The sequence below is a fragment of the Salvelinus alpinus genome, chromosome 15 (genome assembly GCF_045679555.1).
Source record: "Salvelinus alpinus chromosome 15, SLU_Salpinus.1, whole genome shotgun sequence".
In the NCBI taxonomy this organism is placed as follows: Eukaryota; Metazoa; Chordata; class Actinopteri; order Salmoniformes; family Salmonidae; genus Salvelinus; species Salvelinus alpinus.
Genome location: NC_092100.1, coordinates 19,939,410 through 19,958,871, shown reverse-complemented (window position 1 = coordinate 19,958,871; position 19,462 = coordinate 19,939,410). Strand labels below are relative to the sequence as shown.

General features: G+C 44.1%; 3 protein-coding genes across 10 annotated transcripts; 1 reads left to right on the top strand and 2 right to left on the bottom strand.

The window, feature by feature from the left end:
• Window positions 1–98: 98 nt before the first annotated feature.
• On the bottom strand, window positions 99–5,430 carry LOC139539648 (calreticulin-like). 2 transcript variants are annotated; one of them, XM_071342788.1, is made up of 10 exons: window positions 5,396–5,430; window positions 4,308–4,445; window positions 3,595–3,696; window positions 3,112–3,315; window positions 2,687–2,781; window positions 2,368–2,577; window positions 1,808–1,921; window positions 1,397–1,540; window positions 1,220–1,312; window positions 99–1,083 (listed from the first exon to the last, which is right to left on the bottom strand). In XM_071342788.1, the coding sequence occupies exons 2-10, from the start codon at window positions 4,399–4,401 to the stop codon at window positions 883–885; spliced, it is 1,257 nt and encodes a 418-aa protein (XP_071198889.1). In that variant the 5' UTR covers window positions 4,402–4,445; window positions 5,396–5,430; the 3' UTR covers window positions 99–882. The 2 variants fall into 2 exon arrangements, with proteins under 2 accessions (XP_071198889.1, XP_071198888.1); XM_071342787.1 differs by having other exon boundaries at window positions 4,308–4,466; window positions 5,396–5,426.
• c15h19orf44 (chromosome 15 C19orf44 homolog) lies at window positions 4,475–10,035 on the top strand. Of its 5 annotated transcripts, none has more exons than XR_011667973.1 (9): window positions 4,475–4,781; window positions 5,879–6,037; window positions 6,172–6,840; window positions 6,944–7,346; window positions 7,518–7,600; window positions 7,678–8,161; window positions 8,292–8,381; window positions 8,560–8,785; window positions 9,681–10,035. XR_011667973.1 is itself a non-coding variant. In XM_071342784.1 (9 exons), the coding sequence occupies exons 2-9, from the start codon at window positions 5,891–5,893 to the stop codon at window positions 9,768–9,770; spliced, it is 2,133 nt and encodes a 710-aa protein (XP_071198885.1). In that variant the 5' UTR covers window positions 4,477–4,781; window positions 5,879–5,890; the 3' UTR covers window positions 9,771–10,035. The 5 variants fall into 5 exon arrangements, 3 of the variants coding, with proteins under 3 accessions (XP_071198885.1, XP_071198883.1, XP_071198884.1); XR_011667972.1 differs by having other exon boundaries at window positions 8,283–8,381; XM_071342784.1 differs by having other exon boundaries at window positions 4,477–4,781; window positions 8,619–8,785.
• Window positions 10,036–10,243: 208 nt separating this feature from the next.
• LOC139539645 (calcium homeostasis endoplasmic reticulum protein-like) lies at window positions 10,244–19,193 on the bottom strand. 3 transcript variants are annotated; one of them, XM_071342779.1, is made up of 18 exons: window positions 19,007–19,193; window positions 18,368–18,541; window positions 17,247–17,285; window positions 16,382–16,545; window positions 15,989–16,126; window positions 15,752–15,903; window positions 15,448–15,559; window positions 15,262–15,351; window positions 14,829–15,021; window positions 13,809–13,969; window positions 13,095–13,551; window positions 12,618–12,865; window positions 12,350–12,483; window positions 12,191–12,277; window positions 11,653–11,781; window positions 11,327–11,494; window positions 10,645–10,925; window positions 10,244–10,532 (listed from the first exon to the last, which is right to left on the bottom strand). In XM_071342779.1, the coding sequence occupies exons 1-18, from the start codon at window positions 19,029–19,031 to the stop codon at window positions 10,495–10,497; spliced, it is 2,790 nt and encodes a 929-aa protein (XP_071198880.1). In that variant the 5' UTR covers window positions 19,032–19,193; the 3' UTR covers window positions 10,244–10,494. The 3 variants fall into 3 exon arrangements, with proteins under 3 accessions (XP_071198880.1, XP_071198879.1, XP_071198881.1); XM_071342778.1 differs by having other exon boundaries at window positions 12,618–12,872; window positions 13,096–13,551; XM_071342780.1 differs by lacking the exon at window positions 17,247–17,285 and having other exon boundaries at window positions 12,618–12,872; window positions 13,096–13,551.
• Window positions 19,194–19,462: the final 269 nt, after the last annotated feature.

Genomic DNA, 19,462 nt, shown 5'->3' with positions numbered 1-19,462 from the left:
AGTACCTCTACTCATTGTGTCTACAACACCAAACTAGAACTGTTACAGCAAACCCATCCATATCACAAAATCAGTAAGAATCTAACTTTTCTGGAATGTAAGTCTCCTGAAAATACTTTTATTGAAAGAAAAAGCTTAATTTATTCACTGAAACCATACTCTGAGGACAGTGACATGTTTAAGATTGTGAGTCACAGTTTAGATCCTTTAGTCTGACAGTCATGTCTGCGGCTGCCATACAACTAAAGCAAGGTCTGAGACAGCAACATGTACAAAATAGATAATGGGAGAGTTATGAATGGTGGAGAAACAGAGGATGATTGGAACGAGGGAATAAATTAAAAGGATGTTAATTATAATAATTTATAGTACAGTACTGCATACAACTGTATAAAAATAAATCAAAACAAACTACAACTGATATGCACCCAATTTGTTTCCCAAAATAGACAGCATCAGATAAGATTGATGACAAGAATGGGGGGAATAATCCTTTGCTTTGACACTGAAGGGATGAACTGATGGTAGCTGATGATAAAAGCAAGGAAGCCAGTGGCAGCACCACCTAGAGCAACTGTAGGACACATGGACAGGACAGAAAACATTCTGAACAAAGGGGGAAATTATCCTAAATGAATCATTCTCACAGAAACATAAAACTTAAACCCAGTTCTTCAACACTAAACACCTATTAAAAATAAAAAAAATGGAACCTCTAAAAAAGGCAAACATTGCCTGCCCCTTTCCCACCCCTACACTTGAAAAATAGGTTGCCACAGGAAGGGCAAGTCCATAGGGTATTACTCAATGTGATGATGCACAGCAGTCAGTCCATTGGAGAGGAGATAGAACGGGACAGAAACATCTTCTGTTCAGTTTCATTTACAACTCGTCCTTGTCATTCTTGGGAGTTTCCTCTTCCCCTTCTTCCGTTGGGCTGTCCTCTTCCTCCTCCTTTGACTCATCCTCCTCTTCATCTTCATCCCCCTCATCGTCAGCAGTGTCCTTCTTGCTCTTCTCCTCCTCTTCTCTCGCTTTCCTCTCCTCCTCCTCCTGTGCATCTTTCATTTTCTTTTCTGGTTCCTATTTTACAAATAAAGAAAGTGGGTCATTGTGGGACGGTTGTATTTTGGTCTAACATTTGAAAAGGAATAGCAAATTGAACTCATACTAACTTATGCCAAAATAGAAACGTATCATGAAAATAACAAAATCCTACCTTTGTAGTTCCCCAGGTTTCATTTCCAAACTCCTCCGCCTCCTTTACATCATCGCCAATCAGGAAGTTGTCAAAGATGGTGCCAGACTTCACCTATAGAAAGACAGACAAACAAATGTAACATCAAGCCCATAATAACCCTTCAGCTACAAATTTCTCATTCATTGTCTAACATACCTGCCATAGGTCCAGGCCCAGCACTCCAATGTTGTCAAACTTGTAGATGGAGGCGTCGGCTGTGTACTCAGGGTTATCAATCTCAGGATGCACCCAGGTACCTTTGTAATCGGGGTTGTCAATCTGCTTTGGCTTCCACTCTCCCTGAAAAGACAAGGCCAGATATTAGACTACCAGTGGTGACCAACTTGCTGTATAATGCAGCTCATGGAAGGATAACACTCTATAATAACTTGTATTAATAAACTATTTGTAAGTATTGTATATGCTATGAATGCATGAGGATTCTAGAGTATATTAACATAATAAGCTTAATCAGCATTTACATAATTTATAAGCATTTATAACAGATTAATAATTGAAGTTATTTAATTAAGTGTTGTTAGCCACTGGTTCAAACTCAGTGTATACCTGATACTCCGGGTTGGGGATCACAGGAGGCTCCCACTCTCCATCCATGTCCACATCCCAGTCATCAGGCTTCTTAGCATCAGGGTCAGGGATGTTCTCAGGCTTCTCCCAGCCCTAGTGAGAAAGTTCAAGATTAGTTGGCCAGTGACAGAACTTAAAGTGCTTTGGACAAAAGAGAGAGAACTCCTGAAATGGTGTAACTAAACCAGGACCACAGAAAGCTCATGCACATCGGCCTTAATAGTCAAATTACTGTTAATATCAGGAAGAAAGATCATACAACATTCTCTAAGCACAATGGGCCCATAATATGGCAGAATGAAATGTGATAGCCATCAAATTCTTTAAAATTGTTTTACCATTATGTAAGAGTGCAAAAGAATGCAAAAAAAGGGCTGAGCCTCTTCAGCACATTGTCATTCCCAGTAACAGCTTATAAACTTCTTATAACTTGTTATAATTACTGTGGACTTGGATTACATTTCTCAAACATGATTCTGATATTACCTATATCAATGCTGGTTTACTTTGATCAAATATCTTCAATCAAAGAGGCTCACCTCTGGCTTGGTGTCTGTAGGATCGTCAATCTTGGGCCTGTCGTCCCAGTCCTCTGGCTTTTTGGCCTCGGGGTCCTTGATGGTCTTTGCGGGCAGAATGTCCCAGTCCTCCTCCAAAGTGCCTGACTCCACTTTCTCATTGTTGATCTTCACCTCGTATGTCTGGTCCGGGTTCAGGATCAGAGTGTACAGGTGTGTCAGCTCGTCATCCTGAAGGGACAAAGTGGAGAACAGCAGGGGTCAGGTTAGAGGCAAAGAAAGGCCTGACGGGCAATATGCAGTAACAGAATTCAATGCTGAGGGATTTAAAATGTCTTACCTTGCATTTGATTTCTTTCTTGATGAGGTGGTTCTTGCCTTTGTAGTTAAAGATAACGTGAACCTTCTTGGTGCTGTAGCCACAGATGTCTGGCCCTGTGGGATGGATGGGTAGAGAGCATTTAATATATTGATTGTCACGTCAATAAAACACAGAATCTACCTTGAAATCCACGCATTTCTGAAAATGACTGAGGGTCACAAAATCACATTTTATTGGTCGCATACACATATTTAGCAGATGTTATTGCGGGTGTTGCGAAATGCTTGTTTGTGTTTCTAGCTCCAACAGTGCCATAATATCTAACAATTCACACAAATCTAAAACTAAAAGAATGGAATTAACACATATACACAGAGGGATTAATCTCTGACCAAAAATCATTCCTCAGTCAGAAAAACTAGTGGTGCTCTGCACCCACTAACCAAACATGATGTAATACTGCGAGTCCCCGTGCATAGCTGCCTGGTCTAGGTCTGCTGGGAAGATTTTGACATATCCGCCGCCACAGTCGATCTTCTGCTCGTGTTTGACAGTGAACTGGACCACCAGGGGCTTGCCCTCGTTGCTGAAGGGTTCAAAGCGGCTGGACATAGCATAGAAACGGGCATCCTGGCTGGTCTGGAGACCTGTGGAACAGGTAAGAAGATGATACATTAACATCAGTAGGTATAAGGTAAAAGTGATGTATAGTTAGTTTACAGTACTGTATGTCATGTGGATTACATTTTGATTAGTGTTGGCGAGAATACGCTTTACATTTGCATTGACAACAATCCACAATCTAAGGGAGCCATTTGCAACCATTTGGCATATGCAAACTCAGACTTAGTGAAGGAGTTGGGCATAACTCCATATTGAAACATCTTGTTGTGATCAAACTACCGCACATCCCTATTTCAGCTCACCTTTATCGGCCTCACCATCGCCATAAAACTTCCCAGCAGTCAGTTTCCACTCTCCATAGTCAGTCTTGTGCTTCGATACAAGCCACCGGCTCTTCCATGCATCTGAAACCAACATTTACATTCTTATCAGTCAGGATCTAGGGGAAGTTACATGGATGAGTAGGGATGGTAGGAAATCAAATAACAAATCAAAAGTGAAAGAATCAAATACAGTGCACTGCTGAGTCATATAACACTTTGATGAAACAAAATGACAAAAATGGATTTCACCTTGATACTATGTCAAAAGTTCTCTTGATACATAGAAGACACACCATTTGTGTGTCTTCTACACACAGTGTAAAAAGTCTGACCATAAATATATTTTATGTCAATTCACTTTCAAATAGATTTTATGCAACAACAAAAAAAATCCAATAAAACTCAAAAACTTCCTTGAAGCACAAGGTATAGATCTCATGTTCCACATTACAGAAAACTTTTATTTTAACAACAGAAACAACATAATGGAGCTTTTTCCAAGCAATAGCCTAGATACCAAAGTGATTGACTACTACATGCAGAAAGAACATTGAATATTTAATTAAAGACCGTAAAGACCAAAACACTACGTTATATGGTACGGTATGGGCACTTGATTAGATCATCCCAAAACATGATCTATCACACATAAACGTTTTAGCAATGATCAGTAAGACAAAAGTCACATTTACCTCCATCCTGAAATTGTTCCTTGAAGTATACAGTAGCGTCGATGGTGACAGCTACCGATGCAAAAACTGAAAATAATGCCACTGCGACCCTCATGCTTCCACCGTCCCGCTGTCCAGGTAAACTGTGTCGTTTAGCTCCTTGAAACCCAGTAATAAACGCTCAAAGAATAAGGAAACAGGTTATATGATAATTTCTAACTCCGTATTCCTTCACAGATGGCCGTGGCTCATTGGATGAGATCCTGTCCAATGAAATGAGACCACGAGTTATTTTTCGGAAGTGCTCGGATTACACACAGAGAGGAAGAGGCAAAGAGAGAGGCCCAACTCGACGGAAAATCTGTCTCCCTCCAACAGGTTACGTTTTTTCGACCACCAAGCAAGGAGTTTTTGTATGGAGGTCAATGAGCGAGTGTCGTGACAATCCGGCAACATTCGTTGTCTCGAGGTGGCTATGCATATTCATTGTATGAGGTTAGTAGCATAGCATCTTTCCATCCAATACAGGCGGTTGACGTCAACAACCCTGATCAAATATTCAAGAGTATTAAAATAATTAGATGTATCCACCGATCCAAAGAAAGGATAGGCGGGAGCAAGACAGCCCACCATGCCGCTTCGACGACAACAACTCCCATTGTTAGGGGAGAGAGAAGCATCTTATCAGTATATCCATCATCTTTGTTTACACATCGGGTCTAGGATCAGATTGCCCAATCCCAAACCCTAGATTTAACGACATGGGGGATAAAACTATCTGACTCTGAACCAGAGGTTAGAGGCAACCTCTTCAACACCGAGTGGGCCATATTTTCAATAATTTCTCTGAATTTGTAAGAGCAGCAATAATAGGGGACGAGAGGGAAACAATTTAGTTTATGTTGTGGATAGTTTTGTAAAATTGTGAAAAACATGTTCACCTATTCTGTGAACCAAGTGGGCTATTCAAATGTGCATGCTATAGTCTAAATGCACCTTTCCACACAGTTACATAGCAAAATAAACGTTCCTCCAATGTTGACACACATATCCACTAGGCTTACTAAATGCAATAAATAACAATAAAATATGGACATTGCATGACATACCTCTGAAACCCCGTGCCTTTTAGCTTTCCGTAGACTGACGCGTTTAAATGATGTCATGTGAGTAAACTGCGATTCGTCCCATGGATACGAGGGACGCTGTTTACAGTGAAACGTTGGATACATTGTAGCGATCGTGGCTGATCGATCCATGGCCAAATCATGTTGTTGCTACAATATTAATCTCAAAACGGACACATCTACTCAAGTACATATGTCGTATGCACTCGTCTGCTTGTTTTGTACACGACTGCAAAGCAGATATATTCTTGCTAGCAGCCCAGTGTAAATGTAGGTCACTGTATTTTTTTAAACTGCTTAGAACCACTTACGATGAACATAGCTTTGCTTTGTTGTTAATTTTTTTATTTATTCCTGCATTTATTTTTCTATTTCATATGATAAAAAATGACAACGCAGATGTTTTGCAAATATCCAATTGTTGAACAGCTAATCTAACATTCATTTGATTGTGTTTCTAACAAGCTAATAGATAGAATGTGGAATCGTGGTGGCAGGAGTTCAGCTCTGGAAAGAGCACAGGCACAGCTCTCAGAGAGGAGAATAACCAAAAACACTGCTGACTCAAAGGATAACCCAGAGCGTTATGTGGCCAAAGGAACAGTTAAAACCCATGGAGATCCAGTAAGTTAAAGTTAATTTATTTTATACCGTACACCCAATGGTTGTTCATTAGCTAAGCTACCCCAAACTGCAAGAATGGTGAGTGCAAAGTATTCACAGAATGTTTTGCATTTCTATTGCAATTTTCTCCCCAGGGATATGTGGACACCATTGCCAATAGGAGAAACACCTCACAAGCCAGACAAACCCCATTCCAGGACCTGAGCGACCTATCGTTATCCTTAGAGGACGACCCACCACCAGAGAGCGTCGGGGCTGGTTGGGGGAGCAGGTTCCTCAAAAAAGCCCCTCCACCTGCTACCAGCCAACCTCCAGCCCTGAGCAGGACCCAGACACAGCCGGTCGAGCCCAAATATGTGACCACATCCCAGAGGAGCTCACAGAGCACGGCCCTGAGCCGACTGGCCCTCATAGAGAACCGCATACGAAACCGGCAACAAGCCAGGGATGGACCAGCGCTGTCTAATAGGAGTACACCACCAGCCCCCCAAGAGAGGGAGATGCCCCTGACCCTGTCTGACCAGTCCAGCAGTGGCCTCAGTATGAAGGGAAAACGCTTCCTGAAGAAGACAGCAAATGCATCACCTATACCTGTTGTAGTTCCCAAGGAGAAAGGCCCGGATCTGGATCTCATGCCATTGGGTGGTTTCAAAGCCCCTACTCCTCCAGTCAGGGTGGCCAGTCGAGGTGTGACTCTGGACAGTGATGAGGAGGATATGAGGAAGCTCCTGGGAGGCTCTTTTGAGTCGTCAGAGGATAGCCTGCACAAAGAAGCAAGAGTGTCTTCACAGACAACTAGAAAGGTACCTCACTGCCTTACTAAGAGTGGTATTATGTATTAATAGCAATTTAGTACCAGCAATGTGCAAACTAACCACCATCTCACCTTTTGATTGTATTCCACAGTCCTTCGTCAAAAGAAGCCAAAAGGTTTCACCCTCACCTCCACTGGCAGACTGGCCATCCTCAGTCAGAGCATTGTCCCGCTCCCCACCCTTTCCTCAACGACTCGGGTCCCCCAATTGCTTCTCCAGCCGAGCCCTGGCACAGCACAGCCCTTCTCTCTCCATCCGCAGTGCCTCAGTGGTCCTCTCTCCATCGCCCTCTCCCCCCAACACTCCCTCCCCAGGCAGACAGGGCTCCCCCCGGGCCAGACACCTCAAGCGCTCCCGGTCCTCACTGTCAGCCCTCAGCGAGGTGCGCTCCCTGGAGGAGCTCTTCCCTGAGGCCTTGGGCTCCCTGATGGAGCTCTACCCTGAGGACCTGCCCTCTGACGATGCCATCAGTGAGAAAAGTGGGGTCTCTGATGGTAAGATGTCATGCGTTAAATATCTGTAGTCTGAGTTGTAGTGAAAAGAAATATAGAAATGAGTAGTGTTTTTCTATATTATTTTGGGTGTGAAGGCTAAACAGTGATGCAGAGCACTTTAATATAATTTACTAAATTCAATTGATTCATTAAGTTATGTTTTCTCTGCAGAATTCAAGCTTAACATTATGTCACTGGACGACCTGGCACCGGTCATCACGCTTGGAATGTCTGAGAACAAAAAAAATAAAAAGGTTGGTAATAATGGCAGCCAGTGGTACCATTCTTTCTGGAAAATGTTTTTCATTTCAGATGAGGTTTTGTTTTCCAGAAAGAAACCAAAGCGGTCAAAGACAAGGACCCTGCCCCTAGATCATTTATCGAGGAAGTATCTGGTGAGGAGCAGATCCCATCAGAGGAGCCCAGGGACTATGAGAGTGACTTTGAGAGTGAGATCAGGACTGAGACAGACAGGAGTAGGATGAGTGAGATCTCTGAGCACCTGGGAGACGGGGACAAGGGCGTGTCGGAGGTCAGGAACTACATCGTCTCCGACACATCCCGGCAAGACAAGTACTCCAGTGTCTCGGAGGGAGACAGTCATGTCACCCACACAGACTACAGTAGAACCGCTGATTCATTCAGTGGCAGAAGCAGCAAGGGTTCCTATTCCCGATCATCATCTCACTCCCACTCTGTGGCTGACACTATCACGCCGTCTAGTGTGTGGAAAAGACGCTCGCCCAACAGAAGGAGTGTGAGAGAGGCTGCGGTGCAGACCCAAGCAGACGGACTGGCCTACACCTGGTCCTCCGGTTTGTCCACTAACTAACTGCAGTAATATTTGTAACAGCAAAAACAATATTGCCATTTTAGTCAGTGTAATGTAGTAATGGCTACCTGTCTGTCATACCTTTCCTTACATAACACTGTCAGTCTGTGTAGGTATGGCAGCCCTGGGGCCAGCGGTGGGGATGGCCTACGTGGATCCAACCCCTGTTGCAAGTCACACCGTCAGTGCAGAGGCTGTGGAGGGTATGTCCTTACAGCCACGGTTCAGTGACAAATTCTCACTCATTTAAAAAATAAGTTAAAACATATATTTTAATAAAATGCCTCAGGTGCGACTCATGCTAGTCGACACACTGTTTCACCCACCTCATTGTCACCATCGCTAACACAATGTCTGAAGCCTAATCTCTTATCTAAACAGGAAAGGCTCAGGTCTTCAACCTACTGACCACACCTATATTGTGTCTACCTCCTCCCAAGCCCTCAGTGCGTACAGCCCTGCTGTGTTTGCCCTTAACGACATTCTGAGGCAGCAGCTGGCCCTCACCAAACACTTTGTCCAGACCAGCCGCCACCTTCACTCCTCCTTGCTGCAGTCCCTGGGCCCTGCAGACTACACCTACACCACTCTGGAGGACACCAAGGAGGTAGGCTACTCTAATGCCCAATCCTAAATTCATTCCTACACATTTACAGAGTACTGAAGGTATAATTGGTAGTCAAACACCCCCCTTGACACTTATCCTCTTATGAGGGCCTCTCAACCTTTGTCAAATATTTGCTTTGGCCTGAAGATATCGACCCTACCTTCACGCTTGTTTACATTAAGACAGGGTTTCCCAAACTCGGTCCTGGGGCCCCCCCTGGTTGCACATTTAGTTTTTTGCCCTAGCACTACACAGCTGATTCAAATAATCAAAGCTTAAGGAGTTGGTTATTTTAATCAGCTGTGTAGTGCTAGGGGAAAAAAACAAACGTGCACCCAGGGGGGGCCACAGTACCAAGTTCAGGAAACCTTGCATTACTACACCGTGGAGCCGGCGCGAGATATGGGTCAGAAAACATGCAGGAATGTGATATACCTCTGTACTCCAAATGTTACCTTTATTCACACTGATACATCGAGAAGATTATTTTTTTCTTTCTGAAAACTTCCCTTTTCGTACTCATGCTAGCTAGCAGTAACCACGGCAGCAATTTTGGAATGGCGGTGTCTGCCAATTAGCTCCGTTGTTGTTGAACGCGATGTGCCATTCCATAATAGCTGCTGTGGCTACTGGTAACTAGCAGTATTTAAATCTTCAATGGAGCAGTGTGGATTAAAGTAAAATGAGGTACAGCGGCATATCCCATCCATGCATCGAGATGTTTTCTGGCCCAGTGTCTTAATGTAACCATGATTGCGTTCCGACCTCAGTGTAAACAAGCGTAACTGTGGACCCTAATTGTTTTCACACTTCTTACACTGTCCATTTGTAGTCATAATCCAAGACAAAGATTGGCATTTTCAGATTTTGTTCAACTGTGTGATCTTTGTTATAGTTCATTCGCTGTCACAAGTCTCCCCAGCTGACCATGGAAGAGGCCTTGGAGGAGGTTCTTCAGGAAATGAGAGAGTATCACTATATCTGACAACCAGGAGCTGCCTGGACTGCTCAGCACTGGAAATGTATGGACACTTTACATGGTACTATTAAAACATTTTATACCAGATAATTTTTGTAATACATTTTTTTTATTAGTTGGGGCATGTGAGACCGACCTACAGATCAGGACATCCTTATGACAAGATCATTTACTGAGTGTCATGTTCAATAGAATGTACCATTTTTATATTCAGATCAATGAGGACATGTAAACATTTGTAATGCTGTTCAATAAAATGTTTAAGAACTGGTATCATGTATTTTTTTTTACCTTGATATTAAATGGACCATCTTTGATGCTTGATCCTGAAGGGACAATTATTTTCTCTTATGTTATTTACAGTGTACATTTAAGTTCAAGCGGAGACAAACTGAGCGCATTCATTCAAACAAATCTTTACAGCATGTGGTTAGAAGGTAATTTTGATTCACATTTACAGTTGACATGGCATCAGTGGGTGAATTCCATAAACGTATTTTATTTTTCTTACAAAAGAGCAACACAATACTATTTATATCCATTTCCAAGTCATCAAAAACTGGAACATGAGAAGAAAATACATGAATGAGTATCACAAAAAAGCAACATTCAAAACCTGGTATGTGAGGATTTTTCCAAATAGATTGAAACATACTATAAGAACATTCTGTACAAAAAACTGACTGAAGAGGTGTGTTCTGGGTTAGGTTTGTTTGCTTTACGATGCACATTATTCAGCGGGAGGGGGCTCTTGTGGTTCCCGATTCACTGAAATAAAGAAGACCTTTTGTTATATTTTAGTTTGTCATATCACCTAAAAATATACCTATCCACTACATCAGGATTTCATTGCAACAGTTTAAAAAAAGAACACTCCTACCTTCCTCCCTTGCTTTCATGCGAGCTACAAAGTTGTAGCTCTTGTTCCTGCGGTAGTTCTCATAAGGGTCATCCAGAGACACCCCCACTCCTTTATACTGGTCCCACTTGTCCCGGAGTTCTCCCCCCTTGATGGGGTCCTGGATGCCCTGCTCCTTTGCCCCAAGCCCCCCAGAACCACTCCAGCCCATTTTCATGAGCAGCTGATGGCCCTTGTTCTCCTCTCCCAGCCTGCTGTCTGGAGGCAGGACCGAGGGGGCTGCGCCCAGACCAGACGTAGCTCTGTGGAGATCACAACCAATACATTCAGTAAAGACTAAATCTACAGCAGGGGTCCCAACACTCTCCTTGGGCCCCCTCAGACATTTCACATTTTTGTTTTAACCCTTAATTAGTCAAAGGCTTGATGAATAGTTGACTGAATCAGGTGTGCCAGTTTAGGGTTAAAACAAAAATGTGAAATGTCTGGGTGGGGCCCAGAGGAGAGGGTTGGGGAACCCTGATCTACAGCCTTCAATGCTCTGCTTTAACTTTTCGATGTGACGGCCTCGATTATCTCAATGGCGCAGTTACTATTTGGTCTGTACCTTCCCAAAAAAGCTAGCCCTATTATATACACAGATATGCAAGCAATAGAATGTGTGGACAGCAGAATACAGTGCATGCTGAGATGAGGGACTTACGGAGGAGAGGGGCTACGGGACTTCTGGGAGGCGGGGGCGGGGGCAGAGGCGTGGGCAGAGGTGGGGGCGGGGGCAGGCCTCTCTTGCCGTCTCTTGTCAGGAGAGCGAGATCTGGAGCGAGACCTAGAACGAGAGCGACTGCGGGACGACCTGGATCGGCTCCTGCTCCTGTGGAGGTGAAAGACAAAAAGTCATAAGTATCAATGTCTCCTTAACTGTCTGTCATGTTGGTGGTGCAATTAGACATCAACTATCATCTAACAAAATCTGAATTTCAGAGGTCAGGAATTCCTGTTAAAATCAGGAAGAATCCTATCTGTGCGTACCTGGAGCGAGATCGGGAGTAGGAGCGAGATCGGGAGGAGGAGCGGGAGGACTTGGAGGATCTTGAGCTGGATTCAGACGAGGAGCGACCCTGACTACGAGAACGGCTGTGTGAACGACTACCGTGTGCACTGGGAGAGACAGAGAACCCACATTGTTAACATACTCACCTCTCATACAGTTTTTACACTTACCACAAGCGGCCAGTGGCACCTTAATTGGGGAGGACGGGCCAATAATAATGGCTGGAACGGAATAAATGGTATGGCATCGAACACAAACACATGGTTTTCGATGGGTTTGATACCAGTCTATTCACGCCCTTCTCCAGCCATTATTTTGAGCCGTCCTCCCATCAGCAGCCGCCCGTGACACAGATGGGAAAAAAGACAGACAGACTTACAAAGCATTTGTATTTACCTGCTGATTTTTAAAAGGCACATTTATTTTATGTTAATAGACACCCAAAGTCTCCTTATACTACAGATACGTTTGTCTGTGTGTGAGACATAAGGCTGGTCAGCAGGCAGACGGTCTCACCTGTTGTGTTTCTCCTGGCCCTTTCGCCTCCTGGCTCTCATCTTGGCTCTGAAGAACTCATACAGGCCGTTCTGTTCCCAGCCCTCACTGACAAACACATTGCAATCAATAGAGCACATATTGCATTGATCACATGAAGAGAAAATGTTTGCGTTTTACCTGTTCCTGGGTCCGTCGTGGGAGGGGGGGCTGTAGAAGGCCTCCACAGCAGCTAGCAGGCGTTCACTGGGGGGCATTGGGGGAGGCAGACGGATGTCTTTAGGATCCAGTGCTTTGTAGTCATGGTCTTCCAGCTAATGCACATAAACAGGTAGAGAACACAACTGTTTAGACCACTGTGGTCAAGAAATATATGCATCTCCATAGTGAGCTGTGAAAACAATTTATCCTTGAAAAGCAATAGACATCTTCATCCCTTTCTACTCACTTTGACTAGAGGGGCCATGAGTCCGGCGGGCAGGTCGAAGTAGGGAACGTTGGGGACCAGGCTGGGGTCATCCTGGTTGACGTGAGCCGGGGCCGGACGCTGTCTCATGTGGGGGGACTGGCCATTGAAGCCGTGGGATGGGGGGCCGAAGTCTGGGTGCTGGTTACCTCCCCAGGGAGGGTGCTCTCCTCCCCCCATACCCGGAGGAGGGATCCTCTGGCTAGGGTGGTGGTGCGGAGGGCCCATGTCTTGGTCAACACGCAGGGGCATGGGGAGATACTCAGTTAAATTACATGTTGCAGCCAGTACTTTCAGCTACTGATGTAAATCGACGTAAGTTACTGATGTCAGTTACCGATGTAAATCGCTATGTGATGGTGGTCAGGGAACTAAACCAGAGAGGTGCTCATATACAATAGTCATAGAAAAAACAGTTAATATTGAGCTCCCATGGTGGGACCTGTCCTGGATTCTTACCTCCAGGGAAGTCTCCCTGTGGGTAGTCAAAGTGGTGTGGAGGGTAGGGCGGCCTTTCAAAATGGTGCCTGGGTGGAAAGTCATCCTGCATGTAGCGCGGCGGGAAACGGCCGAAGTTGTGGGGAGGCGGGGGCGGCTGGTTAAAGGGAGGGGGCCCTGGCTGGTGGGGCGTGAAGGGCCCTCTGAAGTGGGGGGGCCTCTGCATGCGGGGAAAGGGGGGCTCTCTCTGGCCCCAGGGGGGCTGGTCAGGTCCCTGGTTGCTCCAGGGGGGCTGGTCATACTGACCGCTCCAGTTGGGAGGTGGCTCATTCTGTCCTCCCCCTCCGCTCCAGGGACCCCCCTCCCCCCTTGGAGGGCCTCCGCTCCAGCTGGGGTCCCCCCTCTGCTCGTTCCAGATGCCCTCGTGGCTGTTCCAGGGGGGGCACGGCGGGGGCGCCTGGGTGGGGTCGAACGGAGGCTGAGAGGGGACAAAAATAAAAAAGGTGTTTAGACAGTCTCATCTTCCATGTTACTGTACCTTCACCACCACTCACTCATCAACTCAACAGTTTGTTAGCATGGGACTGATTCAATAGATAGGAACATCAGTCATTCTGTTCAACTCTACGACAACAGTAAACCTGTAAGTATATCCACACAGAATATTCCATATAGTTTTACATAATAATGGAAAAGTCACACACTGCACACAAACACATTAGGAGAGCAGCTTACTGGCTGATTGGGGTTCCAGCCTCCAGACATGTGTTGTGGGTCGAACCAGGGTTTAGAGGAGGAGTTATCAGCGTGGCCACTGTTGTTGGCACCGGGGTCCGATCTGGACTGGGCGCCGTCATAATCACCAGGAGGGCCAGACATGGACAACTTCACCTCTCCTGTGGTTTTAAGTTTTGTCACATGCACAAGTACAGTGAAATGCCTTTGACACCACAAGACTGAGAAGGATATTTGGTTAAAGGGTAAATATGGCTACAGATAATCTACCCATAATCAACATGTAAACAAAATCCTGAAGTGCTTGGGTCTGTGTGTACACAAGAGAGACAGCCTAAAAGTCAATCAAATCTGTCACCATCTTCTCTACGGTGCTGTTTTGCTAACAATACCCTCAACATAATGAAGGGCCTGGTGTGTGTTTGTGTGAGAGAAGTGGTGTAAATTACTTAAGTAAAAATAATTTCAAGTACTACTTAAGTAGTTTTTTTGGATTATCTGTACTTTACTATTTATACTATTTTTGACAACTTTTACTTTACTACACTCCTAAAAAAAATAACGTACTTTTTACTACATACATTTTCCTTGACACCCAAAAGTACGCACTACATTCTGAATGCTTAGAAGCACAGGGAAATGGTCCAATTCACACACTTATCAAGAGAACATCCTTGGTCCTCCTCACTGCCTCTGATCTGGCAGATTCACTAAAGACATATGCTGTATTTGTAAATGATGTCTGAGTGTTGGAGTGTGCCCCTGGCTAACCATAAATAAAAAAAAACAAGAATTGTGCCATCTGGTTTGCTTGATATAAGGACTATTTTATACTTTTGATACTTAAGTATATTTAAAACCAAAGTTTTACGCAAGTAGAATTTAACTGGGTGACTTTCACTTTTGAGTCATTTTCTATCAAGGTATGTTTACTTTTACCACCACTGTGTGTGTGCATGCATGAGAATGTGTGTTTATGCATGTGTGTACGAGTATGTTCTTCTCGCTCTACCCTCTCACCAGGCTGAGTGGTGACTGCCTTAATGTCAGGCTCTGCTGCAGCTAGCTGGCTCACTGCTGCTGCAGTCTGCTGCTGCTGAACCGCCAGGTTGGCCACAAACTCCTCATGCTGCATCTTCAGGGTCTGGATCTGCTGCTGGAAGGCCAGCTGAATGGGCTGCACCACCGCAGCGTACTCTGTGATCAGAGAGGCCTGGGAGAGAGAGATGAGCAGGAAGATGGCATTGTTAGTGCTGCAGAAAACACTAGTGGTGAATGGCCTGGCTGGAGTGAATAAAATAAATAAAAACCATACGCTGTAAATGTATTCTATTTTGATGGACCTTCTTGTGTGGCATGGGGTAGTACGCATATATGTGGTTGACTTCTTAGTCCAAACTGTCAGCCAACTTGCAGTATTTCACTTTACTAGGCCACTAGCCTCAGTCCTCACCTGATACTGGCCCAGGCCCACAGCTGGACTCTGTAACTGCTGGATCGTCACCTCGTCGAAGTAGCCATTCTTTTCCCAGAGTTGTAGAAGCTGTGAGAAAAACAGAAAATAGAGGGTGTCATTCAACCACAGGTAACATCTATATTGAGCAATGTCTACATTACATTGAACAGGCAGCCCACTGACACGTGTGATCTTCTGCTGCTTGTCCTCCTCTACAGCTAAGAAGCTGGTGCAGTAGATGGGCACCACCACCTTCTGCAGCGCTGCTAGCAGGTCCCTCTGCTGCTTCCTCTGACTGGTGGTACACAATACAAGTATCATGTAATTAACCATGAATACAATGCGTGACATTATAATTACTAACATTATCGACAACAAGCAAGTATGTTTTTTTTATCAGTTTAAAATGCACATAGATTGCCACTCATATATGAAAAAAGTGCATTCTGAGGATAAAAACAAAGCCTCATTTCCACCATGCTTTTACCAGTGATGGAGGACATCATTGGTGAGATAGATGAGGTGTAGGCGGAGTTCGAAGTGAGCTGTGTCGGCTGTGATGCGATTCCGGAGGTGTGAGCACATCAGCTCACAGTGCAGTGGGCCCTTGGCGTTGTTGAACATCCAGTTCTTACCAGCCTGGGAGGAACCAGAGAGAAACATACCACTGACTAAACATACTAGACCCTTCTCATGTTGTGTTAACCTGGTGCCATGAACCTACCGAGATGGCGTCTTTAGTGCAGGTGTCAATGATGGGCTGCAGCAGGTTGTCAAATTCAGATACGTCCTGCTGAGTCTCTGTCAGCAGCTTCTGGGTCTGCTGCTCCATGGCCAGAGCTATGGCTGCAGTCACTTGCTCCTGGAATCAAACGACAACCAGTTCATTTTGGACATTAGGAAAAACAACAGCTGTCAAATGTATTTGCTTTGAAACTTCATGTACTCGGTCTCATACATTTTATGACCAGAGAATATAAGATATGGTAACGTTGGTCAGTCTGCACCATGGAGGGCCAGTGTGTGCAGGCTTTTTCTCCAGCCCCGCACTAACACAACCGATTCAACTAATTATGGTCTAGAAGACTGATCGACCCTGGGGTAAGGTGACCCGTACCTGTCTGAGAGTGAGCAGCTGCTGTTCTTGCTGCTGCAGGTTCCATTGGCTCTGCTGGATGAGCTCATCTAGAGATGGCGTGGCAGGGGCGACGGGGGGCGGGGCCAGGATGGCGATTGGTGGAGGGACGTCTAGGACTTCCGTACCAGGTGGATTATAAAGATCTGCAAAACAAGGTCAAAACATCTAAGCGATTAAAGAACAAAGCATGATAAGGAACATTGTAGTAGTGATACTTTTTGTCATTTGCACAGGCAGTTGCCTAAGTGACCTAAAAAAAATGAAATTCACAATTGAATAAAATTCTGGAAAAGCTAAGCCAGTACCAGAACAATACAATTTTTACATGCACCTATCTTCATGCAACGTCAAGGAATGTTCTCATCTTCATTTAACTAAATTCCTTTATACTTCAAAGGAATTGATATTGAAAAACATATAAAGCATTTTGCAGCACCTCCAAAACTGAAATAAAAAACAGGAGTGTTGATAATTAAGTCAAACTTTGCAGCAGCATTGAAACAATCACAAGCAACAGACAAAAACTAAATAAATCAGCATTATCTCAAAAAGCATCAAGAATATCAAGAACAAGAACTTTCTCTAAATACTGACATACATAGGCATTGCAAAGTCCAAACTTGAATTGTGGTTGAAACATCAAAACTATAATGTTTAGACAACGACTAAAATATAAGTATTTTTAGATGAACACCAGCAGTAAGGGTACCCCCCCATCTCAAAATCGTCATGATTGAAAAATATCAACACATTAAACGCAATACAAAAACAAAGCCTTCAAATCACTGCTGATGCAAAATGTGCAGGTTGGTACTAGAATTGCACTTTTCTATCCAGTAAATACCTTCCAACTTATACTCCTCATACTCGTGGGTAGTAGGATCTATGTGGAGAGAAGCACACATTACAATACAGCTGGCAAACAAACAGCCACACATCATAATACAGCTGGCAAACAAACAGCCACACATTTAAATAGTGTTGTCCATAGCTGCAGGAGGTATGGGTGCTGCATGGTGTTGTCACAATACTAGTATCAAGATAGTACGAATCTACGATACAAGATTTTACTTGGCAAAAAGAACAGACGCTGTGAAGCAGACTTTACTCTATGATCCTTTATAACTTTTTCAGGCTTCCGAGTGGCGCAGCGATTTAAGACACTGCATCTCAGTGCTAGAGGTGTCACTACAGACCCTGGTTCGATTCCAGGCTGTATCACAACCGGCCGTGATTGGGAGTCCCATAGGGCAGCGCACAAATGACCCAGCGTCGTCCGGGTTATGCCATCTTTGTAAATAAGAACTTGTTCTTAACTGACTTGCCTAGTTAAAAATAACCTAATTGTATAATATATTGGGTGCTATAGCTTGCTAAATAAACAAATGTGCCTGGTTGACAACATACGGCTGTTTTCCCCCCCCCATAAGAAACTAAGTCTGCTTCATGTTGTGTTTCCTTCCTTAGCCCACTTCCTAGTATCGTGATACAAGTATAGTAACAACCCTATATCTAATTTGACAGAAATACATGCTGGTCTTCTTCCTGCAATGACTAGAAAGATGTGAGCAGATGTCACAAGTTAAGCAACAACATCTGCACGTGGTGGTGGTTGTGCTCCAAAACCTGCTGCAAAATGGACTAAAGACTTTTTGTTTGTTACCTATGCAGTCACTTCGCCCCCACCTACATGTACAGATTATCTCAACTAGCCTGTACCCCTGCACACTGACTCGGTACAAGTGCCCCCTGTATATAGCCTCGTTATTGTTATTGTGTTACTTTTTATTTTAGCCTACTTGGTAAATATTTTCTTCTTCTTGAACTGCACTGTTGGTTAAAGGCTTGTAAGTAAGAATTTCACGGTAAAGTCTACACTTGTTGTATTCGGCGCATGTGGCAAATAAAGTTTGATTTGAATCTAAGATAAGAGTATTTGAATGGATAGCTATATGTGCTACATACGCTGGTGTTGTTCCATTGCAAGCTTGCACCGGTAATAGGCGAAGAAGTCCCCTCCAAACAGAAAAGAGAATTTGGAATTGTCCTTCTGTTTCTCCATTGTCATCTTCTCAAACTCCGGGCCATTTCGAGCCACAAACTGGGCCAGTTTGTCAATGACATTTTTCAGCTCTTGGTCTGTGGAGGAAAACAATACGGACATTTGTATGGTGAGTCACACAAATATTTCTGATACACCATACATACTGTACATAGGGCTCTCTTATTGTTACGTTAGCTAACTAAATGTCAAAGCAGAATCACCCCCAGTTGTGTACTGCACAAGGTAACTGTGTAAGGGAGAAAAGTAGTCACGCAAAAGGGACATTATCGACGCATGCGCGACTAACGTTATAGCTAGCAGTAGCTAGGCGTATCAGTCAAAACAGTCCAGATATTTATACTTAGGTTAGGGAACTATATTAATTAGCTGATCAAAAAGCTAATAAAAAAACATAGCATTCAGGCTTAGTAACGACAACCATGTGCCTGAGTAGCTTTGGATAAACAAGCTAAGTTAGCTGCGTAGCTTCATTGCACAGCATGCTAAGTTAGCTAGCACATTGGCATTGCTAGTTACTCTAAATTATTAAAGATACAAACCCTCAGGAGCTGTAGGAATATCCATGTTTGTCTTCAATAAAGTAACAGCGAGTCCACTGAACCACAAAGACACACAGATTAATTTGTAAAAATGTTATCTAGCTATGTGGTTCAAGGGAAATACAGCAGCATTCCAAAATGTAGAGACATTCCGGCACCGGAAGTACTTCGATGACTTCATACTTCAGGGCGCCACTGGAATAAAGCAGCTACAACGCCCCCCCAGTGGCGTATCAAGCACTTGTACGACTGACAAGATACACAGGAAGTTTAGCAACAACAACAACAAAAAATTATGATGATCAATTGTTTTCACCCTCCCAAAACTATCATGACTCCAGTTTACTTTTACATAATTTTTTTGCACTGCCTACATAAGGAAGCAGTCACACATGTTTGTTCCCCTAAACATTCATAAGAAACTCTCTAACTAGTCTAACACACTGTCCTTTGATT